Raw genomic sequence first — 23,497 nt, 5'->3', positions numbered from 1 at the left:
CAAATTGGTTGCCCGCTTTCCGAACCCCTTCAAAAACCCTAACCCCTTCAATTTCACTCCCTTTCTCCACCACCCAAGAACTCCATTTGATCCCTCCTCAGGAACGAGAGCGGATGGAGGGTGTTCGGACCCTCTCCATCTCCGACCTTCTACACTTCTCGCGTCCTCTCTCGGGCGCCGCCTCCCTCGGCTCCGCTTTCTCCCCCCCTTCCGCGCCAAAAAGACCCAGGCCTGACGGCCCCGACGAGAACCCCATCGAACCTCCTTTTGTCTCCTCTGTTCAAAACCCTGACCCTGGAATCTTCTCGCCCCTGGATCACCCCGTGCTCCTCATCGGCACCATCGACCTGTTTCTGGAGGATTCTGACCGATCTCTCGGCTGCCTGAACCATTGTCTCTCGTTCTCCGATGGCTCTTTGAGAATCTGTTGCTACGTTTTGGACTTCGAACTCAAGATCATCGGCCGGAAAGTCCAAGTTTTGGCGTGGAACTTCCTCCCATTTAAGCACGCAAGCGGCGGTGTTCTTGAGGTGATTCAGTGGAGCCTCGCGGAAGTTGAGACGGCATCGGATTGCGACCCCTCACTGTCGATTCCTTTGGGCTGTTCGTTGCAAGAAACCGACTTGAAGGCTCGTGGTCGTGCCTTTGGCATTCTGAGAGCGGTCAGCCCCATCTTCCGTGTGCCTTGCGTGAAAGGAAATGAGGATAGTCAGAAGAATTCCAGTGGAATCCTCATGGATAGCGGGAATTCAATAGGTTTCTTTGCCGAGATGCTTACCTGTGGCTGTGATCGTTGTGGTGGTTCTCGTTTTCTAGAGCGTGGCCCTCACCCTCACGAAGACAATAACAGACATTCTTTCACCAATTCAGTGTTTATTTATTTCATCAAACCTACATATCTATGGCGCCCAGTGCTCTTTAGGCTGATCGGGAAGGTAATTATGGTTTCGATGTTGAAGAGGAAATTGGTCTTTGTTGGAGGTAAGGAATCATATCTGACGTTTGTGTCAACAGCGCTAACTATGGTATCCTTGAGTCAGCTTCCTACAGCGAGTCCGGTGAAGACTGACGAAGGCATGTATAATGGAGTTGTTACTGGAATTTACATGAATGGCATGGTGGTTGAATTGGATGATAAAGTCTGGCTTTTGATTACTGATTCAGTGCTTGCTCCACAACATTCTTTGAGGGTTGGCGCTATTGTATGTTGTCAACTCATCAACTGATTGCTTTAGGCAGACAGTTCCCAAGTTCAAGTTCTCTTTTCTTTTCCTTTTCCAACAACATTCTTGAGTATTCAATTTTTATTCAGATTTTGTTCAATAGTTAAGTTCAAGTTCTTTTTTTTCTTTTCCTTTTCCAACAGCATTCTCGAGTATTCATTTTTTATTCAGATATTGTTCAATAGTTATTGCATTTCTACTTGAGTTACAATGCTCTTTGGTTTTCATTTGAGTTTGTTCCAGACAGTCCTTCTCTTATCTCCTGTGATTTTGTTTTCCATATCACTTATAGTTCTATAGTTTCTTATGTAAAATCTGCTCTCTTGCCTAAAACCTAGTTAATTCTGCGCATGATTGTTCTCTTTTTGACAATTTCACAAAGCTCACGTATATATATTATTATTGATTGTCATAGTTTCTTGTTTTTTATCATTGACACTTGCTGGATGTCTTGGCCTTCTGTAGGTTTCTGTTATGAATTATCATTTGGTTCATGTTAATTATTCTTGGCTGAAGACCTTCCTGCTTGGGACGTGCCTCAGAACATACATTAGCATCAAATCCTTCTCCATTGCTGACATCAGGTAAGGCATATCGACTAATGTTTTCCTACCTTTGTCCTTTATGATCTACTGTACTACTGTTGTCCATTTTTCCTTATGTAGGTATCACTTTAAATACGAGTCCAACAGCCTACTGGAGAAGTTCATCGAATCTCTACTCTTTTCTGCTAAATTTTGGTAGGTGCAATTGAGATGAAGATGCTTCAGCTATCATTTTACTGACAAATTTCTAATCTACCTGTTGTACTGAAACATTTCAAGTGACACATCTTTCTTGTTGGCTGCCAGGGTGTTACTTTTGGTCTCTTGCTTTGAGAAAAAATTTGCTGGGATATTTTCTCACAAGGATATTTTGGGCTCAGAGAAAGTAAGTTTCTTTCTTTGATAGTCTCTTTTACAATTGGTTTAAGATTGAAATTTATTATCTACAATATTGTCGTAGCTGATGGTTTATGTGTTCAAGTTGTCACCAGAAAGGAGTTGTACAAACTTATGCAGCTAGATGTTTGCCTCCAAGTGCCTTCCAAGAACAGGTAAGTTTGACTAGTTATTATCTGTTTAATGGTCTACGGAACAGATCGAACTTATATCTATTTCAAGCTTTTTTGTGGGATGTGCTGTCTGACTGTCCTGGCTCAAATGACAGAATCTTACATGGGCTTGGCCCTTTTGCTTGAGTAAGACTTTTCTTTCCACCATTTTTCTGGGTCATGGAATCCATTAATTTCTTGGGTTGTTTCAGGCATCATAAATTGGAATTTTAACACAAGGTCTGTTCCAATCTGTGTGAAAATATGCCCATCTTCCTCACAGCAGATTAACTTGAGCTATGTTTGGCTCGGGTCTCTTACCATTGTTGGCTCCATTTAGAGCAACATACCTAATGTGACACATGCAAACAACTTCTCTGTTTTTTGGGATAAGGTTGCATATGTGGACTCTCCTTAGATCTCACATTGATGTGAGCCTCATGCACTGGTACCTAATGTATAGTGCATTTTTTTGCCATTTAGAAAATACACTATAAACCTTCTTGTTTTTCATCCTCACCTTCCTTCTCTGTGTGCCCTCATAGGTTAGGTTTCATTTAATGTTGACAACATAATCTACTTAATCAAGTCCTTGCTCATGGGTACTTGTCATGCTTTAAAGGGATGCATAGTTTGATGTTGCTTGCAGCTTGGGTTGTTTATGAATTTCTGCAAACATGGCCAATGCAATTTCAGAAGCGATTTGAACTTCTCGTTCCTTAAATTGGTATGAATTGTTACACAGAAATCAACTCTGCTAATTGTTCTGTAACTCAGTCATTATTTGCTGTTTGAATTTTTTTTTTCAGGTAATACCAATATCTAATCTTACAAGGTGGTGCGAAGAAATGTGGGTTTCAATGCCATCAGAGAGACATGTTGATGATGAAATAGTTGAGATGAACCAATATTTAGACCATTTCCTTCCCAGAGGAACTTTATATGAACACATGATTAGAAGAATTATTTCAAGTGATGATTTAGGCTTTGTTTTAATGGGAGTATTCAAGGTTAGTGATATAAATCATGTATTTGCACTAAATCTCTGTTTTTATTATATTGGCTTGTGTGGTTGTGGATTGGCAGCTATAAGAAATTTGTTTGTTGAGATTGATTCTGTGATAGTTGTTAAAAGATACTAAGTCTGCAATCAATCTATTGATTAGGTAATGAGAGATTCTAAATTGACTTTAGTTGCAAATGACAAAAAATCAGTAACAAAGTATAGCAATGTTCACCAAAAACATTTAGGGGTCTCCAATCTGGAAAATTTTTGTTAATTATAAAAATGCCACTCACATATAATTTGTTAGTAATCATTAGTGGCTAGACCATCTGGAAAACATATTTGAACTGCTTAATTTTAAAACTGATCACTGCTTAAGATGGTGTTATTGGATTTATTCTATCCATGATTATGTCCTATTATCCTTTCATATGTGTTCCTTTTATTTGCTTTCTTTTTTTTTGGGAAAAGGTTAAGTGAAATAAAATTCTTTTTAATTTTATGCTGATATCCTTCTGATGCCTTTCTTATTCAAGTTGCCTAGCATGTCATCCAATTGATCATGATATAGACTTTTGCAGGATTTAAGTTTACACAGATCATACCAGGATCTTATGATCGTTAACACCTCAATGAAAGATTTTGTGGTTTGTGATGGAGCGCTAGTCACTTGCATATCATCAAAATTGCAAATGTACTTGTACCTGTTTTGCATTTTCTCTAAAGTGGTTGTCTCTTCTTTTCATTGGATTGGGGTTCTAGTTTTTACTGGTACCCCATATTTATAGTTCTAATATGTGGAAATTGGTTTAATTATTTTTTTGTTTATGTTGTTCTTTGTTATCGGGGCATGTACTCCGTTAATGACATTGTTCAATGATATCTGAATTTTCTGCGACAATAAGTCTGATATATTGTTTTTGATAAAATGTTCTTTTTGTTAGTCAAATACCAATATCTTGTTACCTTATTTTGTCATATTGTTAATACGCAAGTAGTGCAATCTGAGTGCTTATATAATGATCATTTTCCATTTTCAGATTTCTCAATGTTCTGGGAGGTTGCAATTGACTGATGCAACAGGAAGCATTGATGTTGTCGTGCCAGATTTACCAGTAGATGTTGATTTTCAGACCATCTATGAGGTGAAAGATTGCAGTTCTTTCTTAATATATTTCTAGATCTTTGTTAACTTGTACTATAATTGCGTTTGATAAATTAATGCAATCTAGTTCCCTGTTTCCTGTTTCACTTGGATATTTCTAATTTGTGTAGTGTGTAAGACCATCTTAAACAAGAATTCGTTAATTTATTGATTATAAAAAAAGAATCAACATTTGCTGGATTGAGATTTTATGGGAGAGGAACAGAAGGTGCTTTTGCTGGATGATCTACCATTCACTTGAATTAGGTAATTATCAACAATAGAGAGGAGGTATTCAGAAAGCTCTACAGTGATTGATAATTGAAATGTTCAATTTCTGAGATAGGATATCAATAAAAATATATTTAATAAGGAAAACAAATCAAGAGGGAGCCCTTTTAGTGCAATAGACTGACGAGGATGGGCAAAGTAACTCACAACTACATTTTCCCTTTTTTATTTCATACTTGTAAATCCAAACAGTGTTTAATTCTTTCTTTTGGCAGCATATTATGTTCTCATGATTTTGGTGATACTATTGTTTCTAATGAGCTGTGAGATGTTTATCGGCATGCCTGTCTACTTATGTTATCATAATGTTTCTTGTTATCTAGGTCAAAGATTATAAACTTGTTATGGAAGGTTCACCACACCAAGTAGATCATCTGCAGTGTCATTTTGATGGATCACTCTCATGCAGAGCTATATTTCAGCATTTCTCTCATAAGGAAAAATCTCAACTTGCAGTTTATGTTCACTTCTATGTCAGGGACATAACCTGGACTAGTTTTCCTCATCAAATTCCTTCTTACATGGACAAGAATCACGTCAATTGCAGTAATGATGACATGTTTCATCTGTTTCTTGTTACTCACAAATTTCCTGTCCATCAGAGTGTATGTCTCATGATCATCGGAACACCGAAAATTATTCTCTTATTACCATGTTTTATGTAATTAGTTTATTTCATTAATTGCCTAGTTTATTTGCTGTTGCAGCTTCAAGATGATCTCAGTTTTTCAAACAGCTCTGGTTTGTTTGCTGAGGCTTTGATATTGCCTTATAATTTGATACCTATTGAGACATATGAACATGGTGAACTTACAGAAGTTTTCCTCAACAATCAAAATAAACTATCTGATTGTACTGGTCAGCTGAAAGACTCAATTGAAGGATGGTCTAAACAGTCTAAACTTATTCAAGCATCAAATATTGTCCAACATTCTGATTCAGTGAATGTTTCAAGAGAGTTCGAGAGGTCTTGCCACCTTTGTTGTTCACTCACATTTAGAAGTAACAACTGTAAATGGTCTCAGTTACCAGTCTATCTATATAATGCTAATGGGATTATAATGAAGGACATATTTCATAATCAGAGTGATTCGAGGGTATTGCTAGAATTTGGATCTAACAACTTTAGCAAGTATCAGGTATCGTTTTCTATGATTCTTTTTTCCTCGACAAAAAGAGTAGGGGATATTTTTTGCTTTTTAGTTTCTTTAAGTGGTGACCTGATTTTTCAATCTGCATGCTAGATGATTCGTGTAGGTTCATATTATCTTCTGAAGTGCTCCAAGAAAAATTTGCACTGCAAATCAAAAGGCTGTGAACATATGATACGTGGAAAAGCTATTGTGATCTCCGAGACAAGCCTCTGGAGTCTTTCATTTTTGTTTGGTGAGGATAAACATCAGAGGAAATCATCTGGAGATGACTGTTCTCGTGCTTCTTCAGTAAAAAATATTGAAGATGGTCCAAACAAATTTTGTCAGCATGAGCAAATGTTCCTGCAGTTCATTGATCAAACACGTCAACTTTCAGATGTTTATTTGCATATATCTACTGAAGCAATGACGCAGTTGGAAGAATTAGAGCCATCACAACAGGGTTTAAATAATCTCCTTCCTTCTCTAGATGAAATTAAAAGTGTGTCATCATGCATCCAAAACATGATGTCTGAGGTTGCTATGCCTGCTGGAATTATTAATCAACTGAACAACGAGTTGCCACAAGGAACTCAAATATCATTAAATGGAAATGTTGAGAACTTTTTTATTTATGACTGCAGACCTAGATCTTGTGTGAGCTCTAGTTGTGTGGCAAATTGTAACCAGTGGAGTACATGCAAAGTTTGTATTTATGTAACTGATGATTACAATATGGTAATTCCCCTTTGCATGTTCTTATCCTTGTTGTGTCTACTATTTATTTGTTTTCTTTTAAACGTTTGCCTATAGGTGCGAGTTCGTGGTAGCTTAAGCAGATATGCTTATCCTATTGGATTGGGACCCGGAGCAAATGTGACCTTTCACAGAGTCCTTTTGATGCAGTATGCCTCATCATGATTTATGGTGTTTATTAGTCATTATAAATTATTGTTTCACATGGTGTTTATCTTGGTAGATTCCTTAATGTTCTTCATGCTAATATAGAGAAAGTTTTGAATGTTTAATACTGCTGCTTCATCAACATCTTGCTAAGTTGGAATTTTCCTGTTGCTTTTAGTTTCTTAAATCATCTGATTTCATGTTACATAGTAAAGGTCTTGCTAATTTGTCTGTGATATGTGACCGATGCATGAAATTGTAGGACTATAATATACCCTAATTAGCTGTAGATCTGCATTTCTATGTTGTGGCTTTCAATTATGCTCATAATATTGGGTTCTTGTTGTGAATTTACTGGATTGGGGTACTATGAAGTAATCTTAACTCTTAAGTCGTTATTCAGAAGGCACAATGCCATGTTGGAAGGGAACACATTGTCTTAATATGAGAGAAGCATATTCCTTTTTAATCATTGTTTTTTTGTAGGTTTTGCTTGTTTCCAATTGCTGATCATCAACTTATTAAAATTAAGTGTTCCAATCTATATCTCATCACTATTATATCATATAATTAAAACTTCTTTCTGCAGTATAATAAAAACATGATTATCTACTGTTGTCTGGAAAATTATAATTATTCTGTGCATGAAGAGCCTTGTCAGGAAATTACTGTTGGAAAAGCTAAATGATGGAAAAGTGAATCCATTCACAAATAGTTGGGGATAGGGAACTCTTGCTGTCATTTTATTTTCCTCTCTTCTCAATTTATTTTTATCCTTGTTTTTTGGATTTTACATTTAGATGCTATGAACACAAGGAAAATAGATAAGTTTTTGGGACAAGTAGAGAGTTCTTTTATAATGTTTTTGTACATTCATTGTTCTCTATGGATGAAGAAGTTTATAAAGTCAAACATAGTACAATAAAAGAATGAAATGTATTGGTGATGTATTTTGGAATCCAAGGTAGCATCTACTGTGTAGTTTTTTCAAGACCTAGATGGTGAGGGAGTTAAAATAGAGCAAAGAGCACACATTTTTCTTTGGGTTTAGGACTAGTCTGCCCATTGAATAACAGCGAGAAAAGTTTTTATTGATGAAGTATAAAAAGTATAAAAGTATTGAAAGATCTATTGATAACTTACAATTTAAAGATGTGTTCAGGGCTTTTTTATTCTTCTATTGGTGAGACTTCATTTGGTGCATTAAGTAAAATTTGTGATACTGATATAGATTACCATCATTTCTGTTTTAGCTTAGGATTCAACCTTGCTGAATTAGCATTGATATGTTTTCTCCAGATCATATATTGACTTAAATTTCTGATCCTTTTCATATTTTGTATGAAGAATGCAATTAACTCTTGCTCTATAAAACTCCAGCACTTCCAGCAGATGGCATGAGTTGATGTTAACCCCAGTGTCTTTTATTGTGGTTAACTCGGTAAAGGAACTTGATAATCAACAAACTGATAGAAGTCCAATACAAGAATCCAGATGGAATATTCAGTGTGAGGAAATATTAGATACGATTTCATTAGTTTCAATCTCACAGATGCTGAAGTGTATGAACAGTAAGCCAATCCGGCTACGTTGCAGGGTAAGAAAATCTTAGTTTTACTTCATTACAATTTGGTTATATATATATATATATATATATATATATATATATTTATATTTATATTTATATTTATATTTCTAGGATTCATGCATATTTTGTTTGAATTTATTCACACATTTGGTTCTATTTTTTTGGTGCATTCTCCACACTATTAACTTTTCTTTTCTCCCCTTGTCTTTTCCTGGTTGGTTGTTGATTTTTTCTATGTTTCGTTATTCTTTTCCCTGCTTGGAGGGAGGGCAGGTCGTGACTATCGTTATCTTAGTGCTGGAGAATCAAACACATGAATCTGTTGAGCTGCGATGTGGAAGATTTTTCAAGATGCGAGCAGCAAGTATCCCACTAGCTGGATTTTTATTAGGTGAGCCATTTATCCAGTTATTTTCTTATGACTTATTTTTGGTTATCATGCATGTCTAACTACATATTGGAATGGTTATGCATTATCATTCACATAGATAGGTTTCTGTATTTGTTGTTCACTGAAGACAATCTTTATAATGATTTATGGGGATTGACAAATTCAATGCCAAGATTAATGTTCTGATGTCCACTTTCCTGATTGCTTCTGATAGAAATTGGACTAATAGATTTTGCTTGCAAATTAGGATGGATTTAAATGTATAAGTCAATGGGGCTTTTTGTAAACTATGCCATTGACTTAGTAAAGATGTAGGCTTTATAATTCTTAGGCTATTACATGTACAAACTTCACAGGGATCAAGTTAGAAGCACTAAATAATAACTGAGAAGATGAGCTACTAGTGACATACTCTTGACTCTGGATGTGGTATGAAATAGCTTATATTATTGTACTGAGTATATTTTTATTTATGTAGATGATGGATCGTCTTTGTGTTGTTGCTGGGCTGACAATGGTCGAGCTGAGGCACTGCTTAGGCTACATGAAACAACTCGAAAGTCTTTCTTGACTAGCAGCAAGATATTGAAAACGTCTGGAAATCAGGACTTTCAACATGCTATTGGTTACCATCTTCATAAGATGCTAAAAAAGCATCATAGAATTGTCATTAGGAACCATGGAGCAACATCTGACTTGTCCTGTGAAGATTTAACATTTTCTGTTGACTCGCATAAAGTTTTCAGTAATGCAGACGAGAGACTTCTGAGGTCTATCGTCCTCAACGCATGTCATGCATCAACTCTTGTAGGTTCTTTCCTCTTCCCTCTTAACCTTGTCAGCAAGTATGGAATGTTCTAATTATATTTTAGCCAAATGATGTATTTTCTGTTAGTAACTTTCTATTGTTATGCTATGCTGTCAGGCAAGATCCCAGAACTACACATTCTTGCTGATAGATTGCACTTTTTATATGTTTTCTATGTTATAGCCTGTCAGCTATTATTCTTCGTTCTATGCTGATAGATTGCACTTTTATCAGGAAGTACTGAACACATCAAGGAGTGCTTAGTTCTATTATTCTTCCATAGTATAATTGTGATTGGCATTCTTGTCTCTGTTGATGAACATGACATTTATTATTTAACAGTACATCTTTCTATAATCTATCTTCAGCACAAAATAATGATTGTTCAGCTGCTGTGGGTGTTTTTCCAGCTCACTTTAACATCCTTTCCACATTCTCTGTTTTCTTTTCTTGACTTGGCTGCCTGAGATTGTAAATCTGTGTTTTTTACCTTTAATCAGAGGATTTAAATTAATGTGGAATTTTAATTATCTGTTTCTTTTATGTTACAGTCTTTTTAGAACTTGGTTTAATTGAAATGTGTAACTAGTTTGTTGTAGCACTGAGTGCAAATTGCAAAAATGACCTTTACACTAATTTTCTATTTTGGCAGAATGTTGCTGGCAATTCAGTGGACTCAACTGCTTTAATCTGTGGCAATTTATTCTGCGGTAACAAAGAGTTTCTCGAATATCATCAAAAACTTCAGTCAATGCCACATTTGTGGGTTGGAGAAGTTGGCCATGTAGATTCAGTGAAAGAGGTTAGAAGCATATCCAATATTCTATGCACTGGCTAGCATCAATTTCACTATATCTGGAGTTGTTGGTGGTCCATGGTAAAGTGGATTTGATAGCTGATTGAAGGATACAGAAACATCCAGAAAGTTGGCCTTCTGGTTCTTGGAGAGGCAGCTCACATATGGGATTTTTCTTGCTTCGAAACCACCAGCCACAAACATTGAGGTGTGCCAAACCCAAAGATCAGTAGGTTTGGAGATTTGTTGCAAGGTTGTAGATCACCTCCATCATGCTGTTACAGAGTTAGCAAGACAATCTTGGACAAGCTTTTGACCATATTCCTCGCCTTCTATCTCTAGCCATTTCTCAACTTCTAGGAATACTGGGCACAAATCCGGTAATAAATTTGGTTTTCATGTTCAGAATATGTCAGTAGGTTAAGAAAAGGCAGTTGAAAATGAATTGGGGATACTATGGATGAGGTTTAGTTGACATTCTTCTACTTTTTTGCAATGCTAGCTATATATTTGTCTAGATAGCTTCTTATATTATCAATCAGTTTTTCATTTTGTTGTAGCAAAATTATAATGCCACCTGGAAATTCTTTTGTATTGTCTTCTAAATGATGTTTATTCTAAGCAAGTATCAAATCGTTTACCACAGTGGTTTAAATAGGTGTCCGGGTGCTCGCCTAGGCACTTGGGTGAGGCGAGGTGAGGCTTGAGTGCCTCAAAGCTTGACTAAGTGGTGCCCTTTAGTGAAGCGTCGCCTGGGCACTTGCCTACTGAGCGTCTTGGGCAAGTGTCCAATTGAAACAAAGCAACTGAACCAAACAATCAAGTTTGGTTCGGTTGAACAATAGCTTAGTTGGTTCGATTAACCCATGGGGCGCCTTGGGCAAGCGCCCGATGGAAACAAAACAATCGAACCAGACAATCAAGTCTGGTTCGGTTGAACAATAGCTTAGTTGGTTCAATTGAACCAACTAAATAGTGTTGTTAAACTTGCACACTCAAGCCCCTCGCGACCTCCTCCTCCCCCTCGACCCCGAGCTATAAACCCTACTTCATGCGCAGTCGTTGACTTCGTCGTCAACGGACAGGTTTGAAGGTCTACCTTTCGTGCATAGTTCCCTTCACCATCGTTGCTTCCGTGTGCAACTCCTTCGAGGACCAAAGCTTCCTCCACCATCGACAGATACATCTGAAGCTTCTTCCACCCACGACATCGTCGTCCACAGCTTTCGTCGTCCGCTGCCACCATCCGAAGCTTTCTCCGTTGTTGCTGCTGTTGTCCATAGCTTCCTCCGTCGTCGCTACTGTCGTCTGCAGCTTCCTCTGTCGTCGTTGCTGTTGTCAAAAACTTCCTCCGTCGCTATTGCTACCATATGTAGTTTCTTCCATCGTCATTGTTGTCGTCCCAATTGTTGCCCTCTCTTTCGCTACTTTCCATCGTCGGTAACTCTTTTCTCTCTTTTAATTATTATTAACAGTATATTAAATACTATTAATAGTAGATCAGTAGTATTATATACTTTTTATATTTTTTATATTTCAGGGCGTCTCGTTTCGCTCGAGTGTTTGGTGCATAACGCTTTTTAAATCACTAGTTTATCATCTTCAATATATTTGCATTCGAGGAACTTTTCAACTAACATATTAGTTTTCCTTGTGCTTTTTACTTCATGTTTAGCTTTTTGTCTGCAGGTTTGTAATCTGTTGTAAATTTGTATCTCAAAAAGACATCATTTTAAATGATATTGTGAAGTCATGGTTTAGTGCATGCAATAGGTATGTCACGACGCACTCTTTGATGTTGAGGTTTGAGTGAGTGACGGACACTAAATTTAGCTACTTACCTGTGTATAATAACAGAAAAGACAGTGAATGATATGGAAGAAACTGTGTTAAAGCTGTAAACAAGAGGCGCATTGGATGTTTGTATTTTATTTTTGCTGCCAATAAAGTGTTTAAATTTCAGATTTGGAATAAAATATGCTGAATCCGTCCAAGAAGTGGAAGCAGAAAAGAGCTGCACCATAATAGGTGCCACCTTATTAGAAAATAATAGTCTGAATGTAGTATTATAATGTCTGAGAAAGCTCTACATTTTCTCTCAGTTTATATTGAATATACAAGAGTCAGGAACAGACATTTATTTCTGTTTTCATTTACATTTTTGTGCTTAAAGTGCACTTGTCATTAAATGTGCCCTTCAAGCATGCAACACAAAATTGCTACATGTTACAAAATAACTTATTGAACTGATACAGTACCGATTTGTATTCCATATTGAATAAAATATAAAGAATAGAAAAACTTGTATTTGATTTGTTATTTGGTAGCTTTGTTGGTAACATTGTGACATGGACATGAGAGACTGTGTAGTCTGCTTTCCAATTGATTCTTGGGTTCCGGAGGATACTTCTTAGCAGAGATATCAACTTGTCCAAACCTGTGGACATGGCTATATGATTCCAAAGATTGCATCAAGAACAGGTATACTGAGTGATGCTGAGGTTACTGTTTGACATTGATATGTGGCTTTCGTTCTCTATCCTCTCCATTAAAGAACAAACAGGATGAATAATTCTCACTATTTTCCCTGTCATTCTACAGGCTTCATAAGGATGCTGAGATCATTTGAGTTTGTTTCTTCTTGCATATCACAAAGCTTTACTGTAGCCAGTGGAGGAAGAAGTGATGGATCACAATCAACAGTGAGGGATGACAAAAGAGGAACAAGTTTGTTGCAGATGGCGTCTTGTTCTTGGGGTGTTGGATTCCATCTCTCACTGCAGATGGTTCCTCCATTTCCCTTTTGTACTCGGTACTGTCTTGGACTTCTCTCTAATTCTTGCAGATGAATGTTTTCGATCAGTTTCGAAGCCGAAAACTTGTGGTGGTGCCAAAGAATTCAAACAATAGTACAGATTCAGACCTGAATGTTTCCAGGTTTCCGAGTGATATGCCATTAGAACACTCGGATCTCATCTCCGATTGTATTCCTTGTCCCAGTGTCTACTGACACCTAATTCAATTCCCAGCTTATTATCTATGTGATGCAGGAAGCAGTTGGCACGTCCTGACTTCTGAAACAAAGGAAGCAATCTTGATCTGGTGTTGCTTCATTACTTCCCTTTGTGTCCAGTCCATTTGAGACTGATGTTTTATCTTCATTTTGGAACATCTTAAATGTTATCTGAACCTGTTCTTCTGTTGCTAATACTGCCACTCCTATTGATTTCTAACATGTAAAAGCTCAAACCCATAGTTGAGCACAACTCTTAATATACAAGTGATCTGCAGACCTCGATGCTTAATATACAAGTGTTTTGACTTCTGATGCAGGAATTTTGAGCCAAAAACTGAGAAGTGAAACAATATTCCTATTACAAGTTCAGTTCTCCATCTTCCTACTGTATTTACCTGTTTGAACCATTGGAGATGAACAGTTGAACCCTTTGTACATTCTATCTTCACCTGAAGAGAGGAAATAATTCAGCAATGTCCATTTTGATACTGTCTTTTCTGAGGTAATGAACAGTAAAATGAATAATTAAGCATCAATAACATTTTCCATAAAGGGTACTTAAAAGAAGATTTTACTAGAAATTATAAATAAAACCATTAAAAAAAATTTACTTGAAACTATAAATAAAATCAATGATGATAAAAGATTCACATAATCAACCCAATTAGGATACTATTATTTATTTCTCATGTCTATGTTACTTGCTAACCTTTAATGCCTTCTCCCAATAATGTTAGAATTGTACCATAATGCCATCCTATTTAATACCACAGGTTACAGATTGTAATCACATACAGTAGCAAAGCTCTTAATGGAGACACTGCTCATTTAGATTCCATAGATCAAAACCCTTCATCTGCTTTGGCAACATTGACATAGTAAGACATGGAGCTGCTGCACTCACCACCCATCTCCAGCACGCCACTCTCTTGCCCATACTCCTCTTCCATCTCCTCCTTCGCCACCCTCTCCATCTCCATCACTCCCAAGGAGGGCTTCTGCGGCTGCACGAGCACCGGCATCTCGAAGTAGCCTGGTGAGGACACCGCTGGCGTCGGCGGCGGCAGGCCGACCGGGGGCAGCTTCGAAAGGAGGGCGTCGAGGCTGCTCATCGACGGCGTAACGACCCTCATCTGCGGGCTGAAATGGTCGTAGAACTCCACCGGCGGGAAGGCGGGCCAGTTCTGAGGGAGTGTGCAGGCTTCGATCCTCATCGGGCACGCCGACGACGACGGGTGCGGTAGGAGGACGCCGGGTATACTTTCTAGGTAGTCGAACTTCTTGCGGAGTAGAATGACCAAGCTCAAGTCCTCCATCACCTTCATCCAGTTGCCATGGGAAGGTAAGCAACAGACGCCAAGTCAATGTGACCATGTGATAATTGGCATGCACTATCTATGGGTATGTTCTATTTGTGTTGTTGAATCAGATGAGAGCAGCATCATCATCAGACAAGAAATCTTAATCATCTGTGTAGAGAGAGAGAGAGAGAGAGAGAGAGAGAGAGAGAGAGAGAGAGATAGAGAGAGAGAGAGAGACCTTGTTGACGGAACCCAACTGTACAACGCCTTCCCTGACAGCAACCAGAGCAATGGTCTGCATTAATGGTGGGAGGCAACTCAAGTCAGTCTGCAGCTTGGATGAAAGGAAGATGGAACTTGCAGTAACGACAGCAGTAAAGGGTATTTATGCTACCTCGATGCCAGATTGAAACTGAGCCTCCCAAGTCCTCGGTTGCTGGTGCAACAAAGCATTCCCTCATTTCCACAAACACATCAACAAGTATAGTAATACAAGAGATAGACTCACAGAACTAAGCTTGTGCAAAAGAGCTCGCAAGCAAAGAAAGACGCACTTACGGAATCAGCAGGGTTGTTCCATGTCGACAGCAAAACCATCTTATGATCTTGGGGTTCCTTAAACACCCATTTATGGCTGTGATCTGCTGCAACTTTTCCGATCAAGCTGCCAAAAGTATTCTCAGCATCAAACAGAAGGAAAAAAGAGAGGAGTCATCAGAGTCATCTTCTTCCTGCTCACCCTTCCCCGTAGTTGTAGATCTCATGGGACATCTTGAAGAAGAGCTCAGGTTGGAGACCTTTCATCTGGCACTCTTCTTCCGTCATGGCTTGCTCACAGCTGGAGGCAGCAAAGTTGCAGAACCCATCCTCCCATGCAAGTATCCTAGAGAGAGAGAGAGAGAGAGAGAGAGAGAGAGAGAGAGAGAGGATTCAAGAGCGTGTTCAGGTGTGTGGAGAAATCCAAACAAAGTACATGTACCAGTTCCTCCTGTTTCCTCTACTTCTGTCATAGACCCCTCCATGAAGATCCCACCTGCCACAACAAAGATCAAGAACGAAGTTAGAAACTTACTGCAAAAGATGGAAATTATCCGTGATGCATGTGTTGCTCCTTTTTGATTACTTGGGTGGTGGGTAGTTCCTTGGCAAGATCCTCCAGAACACAGCATAGATCCACTGGGAGCTCTTGTGGTTGCACAAGCTTCTCAGGGTGTGTTGCAGGAGGTGGGTGACTGCTAAAGGATTGAGTTGTTCCTCCATTAAAAGGCCTATGATCACTAACCAGATCTCCACACCATCCTCTCTATCTTGCTATCTATAATCTACCTACCAGTGCTAGCTATAGCCAAATATATACCTCTCTCTCTCTCTCTCTCTTTCTCTCTCTCACATTCATGAGCTAGATTTCACCAGTATCATCTCTATAGCTCCACATCCCTGCTTGCTATGGTCTCCTCGCCTATCCCCACCCAACCACAACTTTCAAAGCTGTTCATCATTAGACTTTCTTCCTGGCCACATCATATATAATTGAGTCTGAGCAAAAACCAGACCTACTTTTCCGAACCAGAAATGAGGTCATTCTACACCACAACTTGAGGAACTTTTGCATCTCACTTGAATCCTCTCTCTCTCTCTCTCTCTCTCACACACACACACACACACATCAGGGAACTCTCACTTTTCAGAAAAGGACTTGTGAGAAGTCATATTATTCCATACGCAATGAACATCCAAGAATGACAACTACTCATCGATCAACAGTCTCGCTTTGCAGATATGTATGTGATTCCGGTGGTACATGTGAGTACGTACATATGCGAGGAGTTTTGTGTAAGTAGGACAGATTACTGGCCAATTAATGCATGTGTTGCACTGATGGCGGACATATCTAATCCTATCCGTTTCCTACGCCACTGGTAGATAGCACCGCAAGTTTAGAAGGAAGCCATCACATGGGCTGCACTCCTTTCCGACTTGGGCCATTGCCGATGAGATAAGGAGGTGAATGAGTTCTTTCTCCAGTGAATGCCACCATTTGCTCTTCTGAGACTTCACCGACTTCTTCCTGTAGAAATTGTTACAAGGGTCTGCGCATGCAATTGCTTCGTCCAGTGGCTACGTACTCAGAGAACTTTCAGCAAGCTTTAGGTCTGGTTGAGAGTTCAGTCTCTCATGTCCATGACGATACATGTGTATGCAGTACATCTCCTTGGCATGGATGACATGTCAAAGCAGAAAGCAAGCATCAAAGCTAGTTTTCTGCCCTGTACTTTTTGGCCTACCTGGGAAAGCTCAGTGTGGGTGAGTAAAGGAGGAGAGAAGAAAGATACCTGTGAGCCATTGGAAATGGAGCAGTGTCCCTTGTCCCCTGGGATTGCATGATGACCAAAGAGTGATTTCAGAGACATCATCTCTGCAGCTTTCGTATCTCCTTTACCCTCTCCTCTGACAGGGAAAGCAAAGCCAGCAAGTCCCGGGCCTCTTTGACCCGCACCATCATCACACGTAACCTAAAGTCTAATCCCCATCATGCCATCGCCTCGATACTTACATGGAACTCAATAAAGGGTGCCATGGTACAAATCCCCAAGAGCTAGTCAATGAGTGCCCTCCAAAGCACAGCCAGCTTTGTCCATGACAAGGACTGCTGTGCACTGCCTTTCTTTCTTAATAATTTTCTTCTGTTCTCTTTCTTTGATGGAGAGAGAAAAAACATATGGATTTGTTGATTATGGTACAAAGAGTGGTAAAAGTTTCCAGTATGGATCTAATGTTAAGATCAGATGGACCATCTTCTTTATACTCTGCAAGAAATGGAGAGGTTGGTAGAGATGTGGGAGGAAGGAATGGCAGAGGAGTCTGGCCAATATATCACCGGTGGACTTACCCATCCTCTCTCTCTCTCTCTCTCTCTCTCTCTCTCTCTCTCTCTCTTCATATACAACACTGCTCCCTTGGCCATCCCATAACCTTCAGGAATCAATCTACATAAATCATCACACTGCAAGATTTCATAGAGGAGCCTGTGAAGCAAAATTTCCAGACAAGGGATTCCCACCCAAAGGCAGGCAAACCTGAGTTTTAGTATCTTCTGTCCCTTACATCTTGAGGAACATAGGTAGAGTTGTCTGTCTTAGATGGCAAACTCATGTAACGCTGATGTCAAAGAACCTTGATTACAGTGCCAACTATGTCTCTAAGTGTCTGCCACTTGTCTTGATATTTGCATCACACTTTGCACTAATAGCATTCAAAGCTCTACATTCAAATCTCAGTGCATGCATGCATGCAATAAATCATCAGCAAGACATGCACAGATTCAAGTGGTTAGATGTACATTTCATGCATGGGTGACTTACTGTTGCAGACTGATCCAAATTTTGGACAGTGCATTATTAAGTGTTTGGGAGACTATCATACAAGAAATGTGATAGGGTTACATTGCTAATTTTATCCAAATGCAGATGGAGCACCAGCAGTCCTCCACTTTCTCTCTCGTCTGTGGACATACCTTTAGTCACTTGTCCCTCTCATTCCTCCACATTCTGGTATGGGTCAAAGTTCTGCAGGAGTTCTGTGCTCTGAGACACCCACTATTTAATGCTGTCCAAGAATGGAGGAACTCAGTGGAAGGATTTGAGGTGTTCAAATGCATGTGTAGACTAATTTTACACTGTGGTAAAGCATTTAGAGGATGGAATCAGAAGGGTGAATAAGTTTCGGTCAATGCTGCTTCAAGCCACTGCTGCCAATTCCAACTTGTACACCGGTCACAGTCTTGGCCTCTAAAAGCTCCATGTACTCCCTCGATGAAAAGATAGTGTCACCCTTTCCCTGTCTTCTTGGCTCCTCATACAGGAGATAATATATCTTCCTATTGAAGTACAGAATCTTCATTTGGAGATCATTATTATGCCTTGACAACTCAGTATTGCTCTCATCCATGACAAAACCCTAGGTTGCAGATCATAATGCAGGCTGAGAGAGTAGGGTCCTGTGCATGGACAATCTAGGCTGACCTGGAGTCTGAGGAGTATTGCTGGTGCTGATAACAAGCTAACTATGCTGTACACTGTTTCTCTTTTGCCATGCCAGGCTCCTCTGAACTTTGATGGAGCCCTGGTTGTATCCTTCTCCCAATCAAATGCATGCCTTGAAGAAAAGTAAAAAAGAGGGAACAAAGGTGAGAAAGTGGTTGATGCTTGTGTTGGATTATTGACATAGAACTGATCAATGGCTGCAGTGTCATTGGATCCCATGGTGATGGTTACAACTCCAACCATCCTAAGCATTGATCTGAGGCTCCATTCTTGGATGCATGCCCAAAGTGGAACATAGTCAAATATTAGGAACTTCATTGTTCCCAGTAGATTTGATCTACTGTCGTTTGTTGATTAGACTAATCATGATTTTGGTTTTAGATGGTTATCATTGTATGGGTAATAAGGAGCAAGCCTTTTCCATGATTACATCTTCTTTTTTCTCTAGGCACTGAAAGGGACTTGCACATCATCACAAGGCTGGAATAAGCATCTCTGTTTGGTTGTAGGACATGTTATCAGCATCATGGTACACATCACTTCACCATGACACTGGAGCTTCCACCTTTACTCATTGTTGTGTCTAAAGATTGTGCAGCTTAGGTGGGATTTAGTGATTGACTAAGCAGAGATAGTCTTAAGACTGATTACATTCATTTGATATGCATTATTGTCATACTTCATGAGTTGTGGATTCTTTTCATAAGTTTTTTTTTATTTTTTAAAAATAAATTTTACTAAGCGTAATCGAAAAGTACTTCATTGCGAACCAAAAAAAATCTAGTTTCGAAGGCTAGTTTCGGATCGAGAAAATGACATGATTTGATTGTACGAGTATACATATCGACCAATTAATAATATTATTCTCCTCCTTAAAAACATGAAAGAATTTATATTTATCAAGACATAAAGTTAAGCCTATGGAGGAATATGCCACAATAAAAGGTGTCATTGTGTCCTTAATATGCAGTCTTATTATGTTAAGTAAAGGTACAAGATTCTTTCAATCAACAGTGTGGCCCTCTTCATGGCCAGCCTCTCCCAACTTCCACCTCAGCCAAGCCATTCCAGTTGACATTTTCCATCCATTGGCCTTTCTTAGTATCACCATCTTGTGTTGTGCTTAGAACCCACTGTCAACTCATGTCAACACACATGTTTTGGGTTTCATCCACCTCTTTACAGAGGGGACATCACATGGGTGGAAAAGAATTATGATGACATCCAAGGATGGATGGACCTCCCTGGGTTTCTCTCTTTCTCAGGCACTCTGATTGATGGATTCCTCACCAAGCAACAAGGAAGTGGAGTCCATGGTTTGGTGGCATGAGAAAGATGAAGTGAGATTTCCATAAGACAGCAAGTGAAGAAATGGCATCACATCACCAAATAGCAATCATGGAACAACTCTTTCAGGTTGTCAGGAGAGATGCAGGGAATGGGAGCCTCTAATGGGTGATGATGGCATATCAGGGGTTAGTGATGGATCTCCAATTATTGCTCACCCTCAGCATCTTTGATAGATTGTCAAGTGGACCAAGCAAGGATTTGATTCCCATCCATTTAACAGGTGGGGTGGTCTACAGCACAATGAGCCAATCTTAAGTTCTTGCTCTGATGCCAACAAATACATGAACACCTTGGAGAGGTGCAATTCCTAATCACATTAAAACCAACAAAATTATCCTTGTAAATGATCAATTTTCCTTTACAGATGGCACATAAAGGAAAGGAGCTCCTTGAACAGGACACCTGAAGAGGGGGGTGGGGGGGGGAGAAGAGGAGCACTAGATTCTCTATTTCATCAAAAGGTAGCCTGCAAAGTTAAATTGTTTCTCAAAGACTGATAATGATGATATTATGATATCTACAATTGATTCTTGTCTATGGCAGAGTGAACATAATTGCGTGAGAAGATTGGTGAGTGAATCAGTGTACCCACCAAACATGGTTTAAGGTAGATAATGATCTGAAGTGGAATATCTGAGTCCATAATTATGCAACACATGATCATTTTGTCTATAACATGAAGTTAGGGAACAACAACTGTCTCAACACACAAACAAAAGGTGAGTGTCTGAGCAGTATCACCATTAAGCTCCACTTCAGACTGATCCTTCACTGCACAAAACACCAGGTGTCCTATGAAGGACAATTATAAAGGAGAGACCTAACACCAAAAGAAAAGGTATCATCAAGCCAACCCATGTTGATCCTAACAGCAACAAGTCAGGAGGTGCTTTAATAAGAACAAAGTGGATTTGAACAGTTGGTACTGCATCACAGTTTGCTTTCTTGCATCGAATGATTGGCATTCGAGTATCTGAACAAGCTGAATTTAAGATTATGTGATAGTTGAAATGAAGGTTGAGTACTTCATATCATTGAGCATGCCAACAACATAGGCTACAGCAGGATGTAGCGACAACCTTGTTCATGAACAGGACTGGTGATGAAAGCTATCTAATTGTGGATTTGGTTCTGTTCATAACTACAAGCTTTATGCCATTTCTAAACAGACAATGAACGAGGACAGAGGAGTGAACTCCTCCCAAACTCACATGGGAGGCTCTCTGGAAGATGTTTACTGGTAACATTGCTTATGTCAGTCTACCATTCGATGGCACTTGTTCTCGGCACAGTCATGTCCAAGACAACCTCAGCTCAGTAAGCTTTGCTCGGTGGAAGCTCAAAACATGTAACAAGAGGTGGTGATGTTTTGGAAAAGACATCCTCAGCATGGCAGCTACACAGTACAGTGTTCTTCTCTGTGGAGCTATCAGAGTTGGCTTAGCTTTTATCTTTCAGCAACCTGTCAAGTTGGGACAACCGCATGTGCATTGAGTTTAGGCGTGTTGGATATCCTCATCACCCTTCAACATAACCTGGACATTTCAAGTACTAGACATGACCATTACTAAGGGAGATTCCAAGCACATGAAGGACATGGAGTGCAAAAGGGCAGATAACAACAGGGGCCTGGGACTAGTTGTATGTTCCAATGCCTGTGGAGGGGGTTATAAAGTATTTGATCTGGTAATTCTCGACACATAGCCAGAATATGGAAGAAGGCAAGCATTTTCATCTCTGTACAGGAAAGCAGATTGAGGTTTGGAGGAGTGAGCACAAGAAGATGTCAACATCAGACTTCCATCAAGTGTAGGAAGGAAGACTTGATGGAGCAGAAACACAGCCCAAGTGGTCCAGACCATGGAGATCTCCCCAAGCTGGCCATCATAGTTCCATTGTGATCAAGTTAGATGGATCATTGCAGCAGTCGAGAACACTATGGATCTTACTCAACTCTGTGCCTATTGCACACCTACCTGTATTGATTTCTTAGAATCTATGTTGTGTTCTCCAAACTCCCAGAGAACCTTAAACCACCTAGTCTAGCCCTCATTAGCTTCTGGCCCAGCTGAGAATTGCTCACCCGACAAAGTAGATATTAATTCATTTGATATTACGGAATTGTAGCCCACAAGAGATACTAATTGTTGAAACAGATCAATGCTAGGTGGACTCAGAACTGATAGATGTGGTGAACCAGGAAAAAGGAACATCTGAAGAACTGCTTCTCATTCAAATTGGATCTGAATACATTGCACAATAATTCTTTATTAAAGGATGCCTAATAAGTATCACTCAACATAACTCTTGACAGAGGCAGCTACAAAGAAGCAGAATCTCACTGTACCTATGATCAGAATGAAGCTCTTGATAGCAGGCATCTAGAAAAATACAACCTGTGTTGTCATGAAGATTTCAGATCCAGAAATCATGGTTCATGTATTCACATCATATATTCACCAGTGCAAGAAAACCAAGGCATTTTTTATGATGTTCCACTGTCTTCAACTTCAGTGTGCTTTTGACCATGTTTTTGAAGTTCTTTATCCACATGCTTGATTTCTAGATTTCCATAGCAGATGAAGTTTTAGGAGTCCATAAATGATGGATTATTCAGACCTCAAATCTGATTGTTCTTTTACTCAGCTGGTGATGGTTTCACATTCTATGTTGTGTCACTTTTTCCAATGATGTTTTTATTTAATCTTATTTATTTTTTAGAATAAAGCTGATGATATTTTGTTGTTTGTTAGATCTTTACAACAAGCTCTTAATTGTCTTTGCATTTGTCATTCTAGTCAAAATGGAATTAGGAATGACAAATTCTTTACACACATCTTCTTTGAAAGTAATATGTCAATGCCTTAATCTGATACATTAGTACTTTGATACTATTGCTTGAGCACTACTAATCAAGGTCTTATTCTTTCTAATCAAAAGAGATGCAGAGAAAGAGAATAAGGAAACAAAGATGATTCAGAATGGTGTTTATAAATCTTTCCAGTTCTAACTTATTGATTAGTTTATGAATAGTTGAGAGTTCTTCTTCTTCTTCCTTTTTACATTAATGATCAATATGGAAATTAAAGTAACCTCTATTAATTTGTTTTTGATTTTTTTTATTGATCATCTGGATAAGACAAAAAAAAGAACAATGTTTCCATGGCAGGCTTACCCTCTCATTACATTCCTAGAAGTGCAAAGTATTTTATATATTCTAAGCATCTTTTACCCTCACATTATCCAATAATAAACCTAACATAATATCATATTAACACACATATTATGTTAGTTAGAAGAGGATGACACCAAATGAGTAATTGGATTAGGAGTGAGTCTTAGGACAACAGTAAGATTATTCCTATAAGATCTTATCCATTTATCTTCTTTGGATCCCTCATTGATGAAAGT

The 23,497-nt window shown here is 38.9% G+C and overlaps 2 protein-coding genes across 8 annotated transcripts; one reads left to right on the top strand and one right to left on the bottom strand.

Annotated features, from left to right (window-relative positions):
* Nucleotides 1–21: 21 nt before the first annotated feature.
* On the top strand, nucleotides 22–12,715 carry LOC135617491 (CST complex subunit CTC1-like). Of its 6 annotated transcripts, none has more exons than XM_065117809.1 (17): nucleotides 799–935; nucleotides 1,015–1,202; nucleotides 1,689–1,807; nucleotides 1,889–1,963; nucleotides 2,075–2,153; nucleotides 2,260–2,319; nucleotides 2,966–3,043; nucleotides 3,126–3,326; nucleotides 4,363–4,467; nucleotides 5,081–5,362; nucleotides 5,465–5,896; nucleotides 6,002–6,628; nucleotides 6,704–6,795; nucleotides 8,174–8,390; nucleotides 8,646–8,772; nucleotides 9,251–9,579; nucleotides 10,233–12,715. In XM_065117809.1, the coding sequence occupies exons 2-17, from the start codon at nucleotides 1,023–1,025 to the stop codon at nucleotides 10,416–10,418; spliced, it is 3,189 nt and encodes a 1,062-aa protein (XP_064973881.1). In that variant the 5' UTR covers nucleotides 799–935; nucleotides 1,015–1,022; the 3' UTR covers nucleotides 10,419–12,715. The 6 variants fall into 6 exon arrangements, with proteins under 6 accessions (XP_064973860.1, XP_064973854.1, XP_064973874.1 ...); XM_065117814.1 differs by having other exon boundaries at nucleotides 1,015–1,325; XM_065117788.1 differs by having other exon boundaries at nucleotides 22–1,202; nucleotides 8,655–8,772.
* Nucleotides 12,716–14,044: 1,329 nt separating this feature from the next.
* On the bottom strand, nucleotides 14,045–16,246 carry LOC135617507 (protein RICE SALT SENSITIVE 3-like). 2 transcript variants are annotated; one of them, XM_065117834.1, is made up of 7 exons: nucleotides 15,817–16,246; nucleotides 15,673–15,726; nucleotides 15,433–15,576; nucleotides 15,248–15,357; nucleotides 15,088–15,129; nucleotides 14,932–14,988; nucleotides 14,045–14,711 (listed from the first exon to the last, which is right to left on the bottom strand). In XM_065117834.1, the coding sequence occupies exons 1-7, from the start codon at nucleotides 15,951–15,953 to the stop codon at nucleotides 14,293–14,295; spliced, it is 963 nt and encodes a 320-aa protein (XP_064973906.1). In that variant the 5' UTR covers nucleotides 15,954–16,246; the 3' UTR covers nucleotides 14,045–14,292. The 2 variants fall into 2 exon arrangements, with proteins under 2 accessions (XP_064973906.1, XP_064973899.1); XM_065117827.1 differs by having other exon boundaries at nucleotides 15,252–15,357; nucleotides 15,817–16,242.
* Between the last annotated feature and the right edge of the window lie 7,251 nt (nucleotides 16,247–23,497).

Source organism: Musa acuminata, chromosome BXJ1-3 (assembly GCF_036884655.1).
Source record: "Musa acuminata AAA Group cultivar baxijiao chromosome BXJ1-3, Cavendish_Baxijiao_AAA, whole genome shotgun sequence".
NCBI classification, from domain to species: domain Eukaryota; kingdom Viridiplantae; phylum Streptophyta; class Magnoliopsida; order Zingiberales; family Musaceae; genus Musa; species Musa acuminata.
The sequence above is the reverse complement of the archived record's forward strand: the minus strand, read 5'-3'. Positions and strand labels throughout refer to the sequence as shown.

Bases quoted from the DNA above. Each gene is read 5' to 3' on its own strand.
- LOC135617491 (XM_065117782.1), top strand. From the start codon at position 114: ATGGAGGGTGTTCGGACCCTCTCCATCTCCGACCTTCTACACTTCTCG. The intron at 3,327-4,362 runs GTTAGTGATATA...TTCCATTTTCAG, and splicing joins TTTTAATGGGAGTATTCAAG to ATTTCTCAATGTTCTGGGAG. The intron at 6,796-8,173 runs GTATGCCTCATC...ATAAAACTCCAG, and splicing joins CACAGAGTCCTTTTGATGCA to CACTTCCAGCAGATGGCATG.
- LOC135617507 (XM_065117827.1), bottom strand. From the start codon at position 15,953: ATGGAGGAACAACTCAATCCTTTAGCAGTCACCCACCTCCTGCAACAC. The intron at 15,130-15,251 runs GTAAGTGCGTCT...TTGTTGCACCAG, and splicing joins GGAACAACCCTGCTGATTCC to CAACCGAGGACTTGGGAGGC. The intron at 14,989-15,087 runs GTAGCATAAATA...CCATTAATGCAG, and splicing joins AGTTTCAATCTGGCATCGAG to ACCATTGCTCTGGTTGCTGT.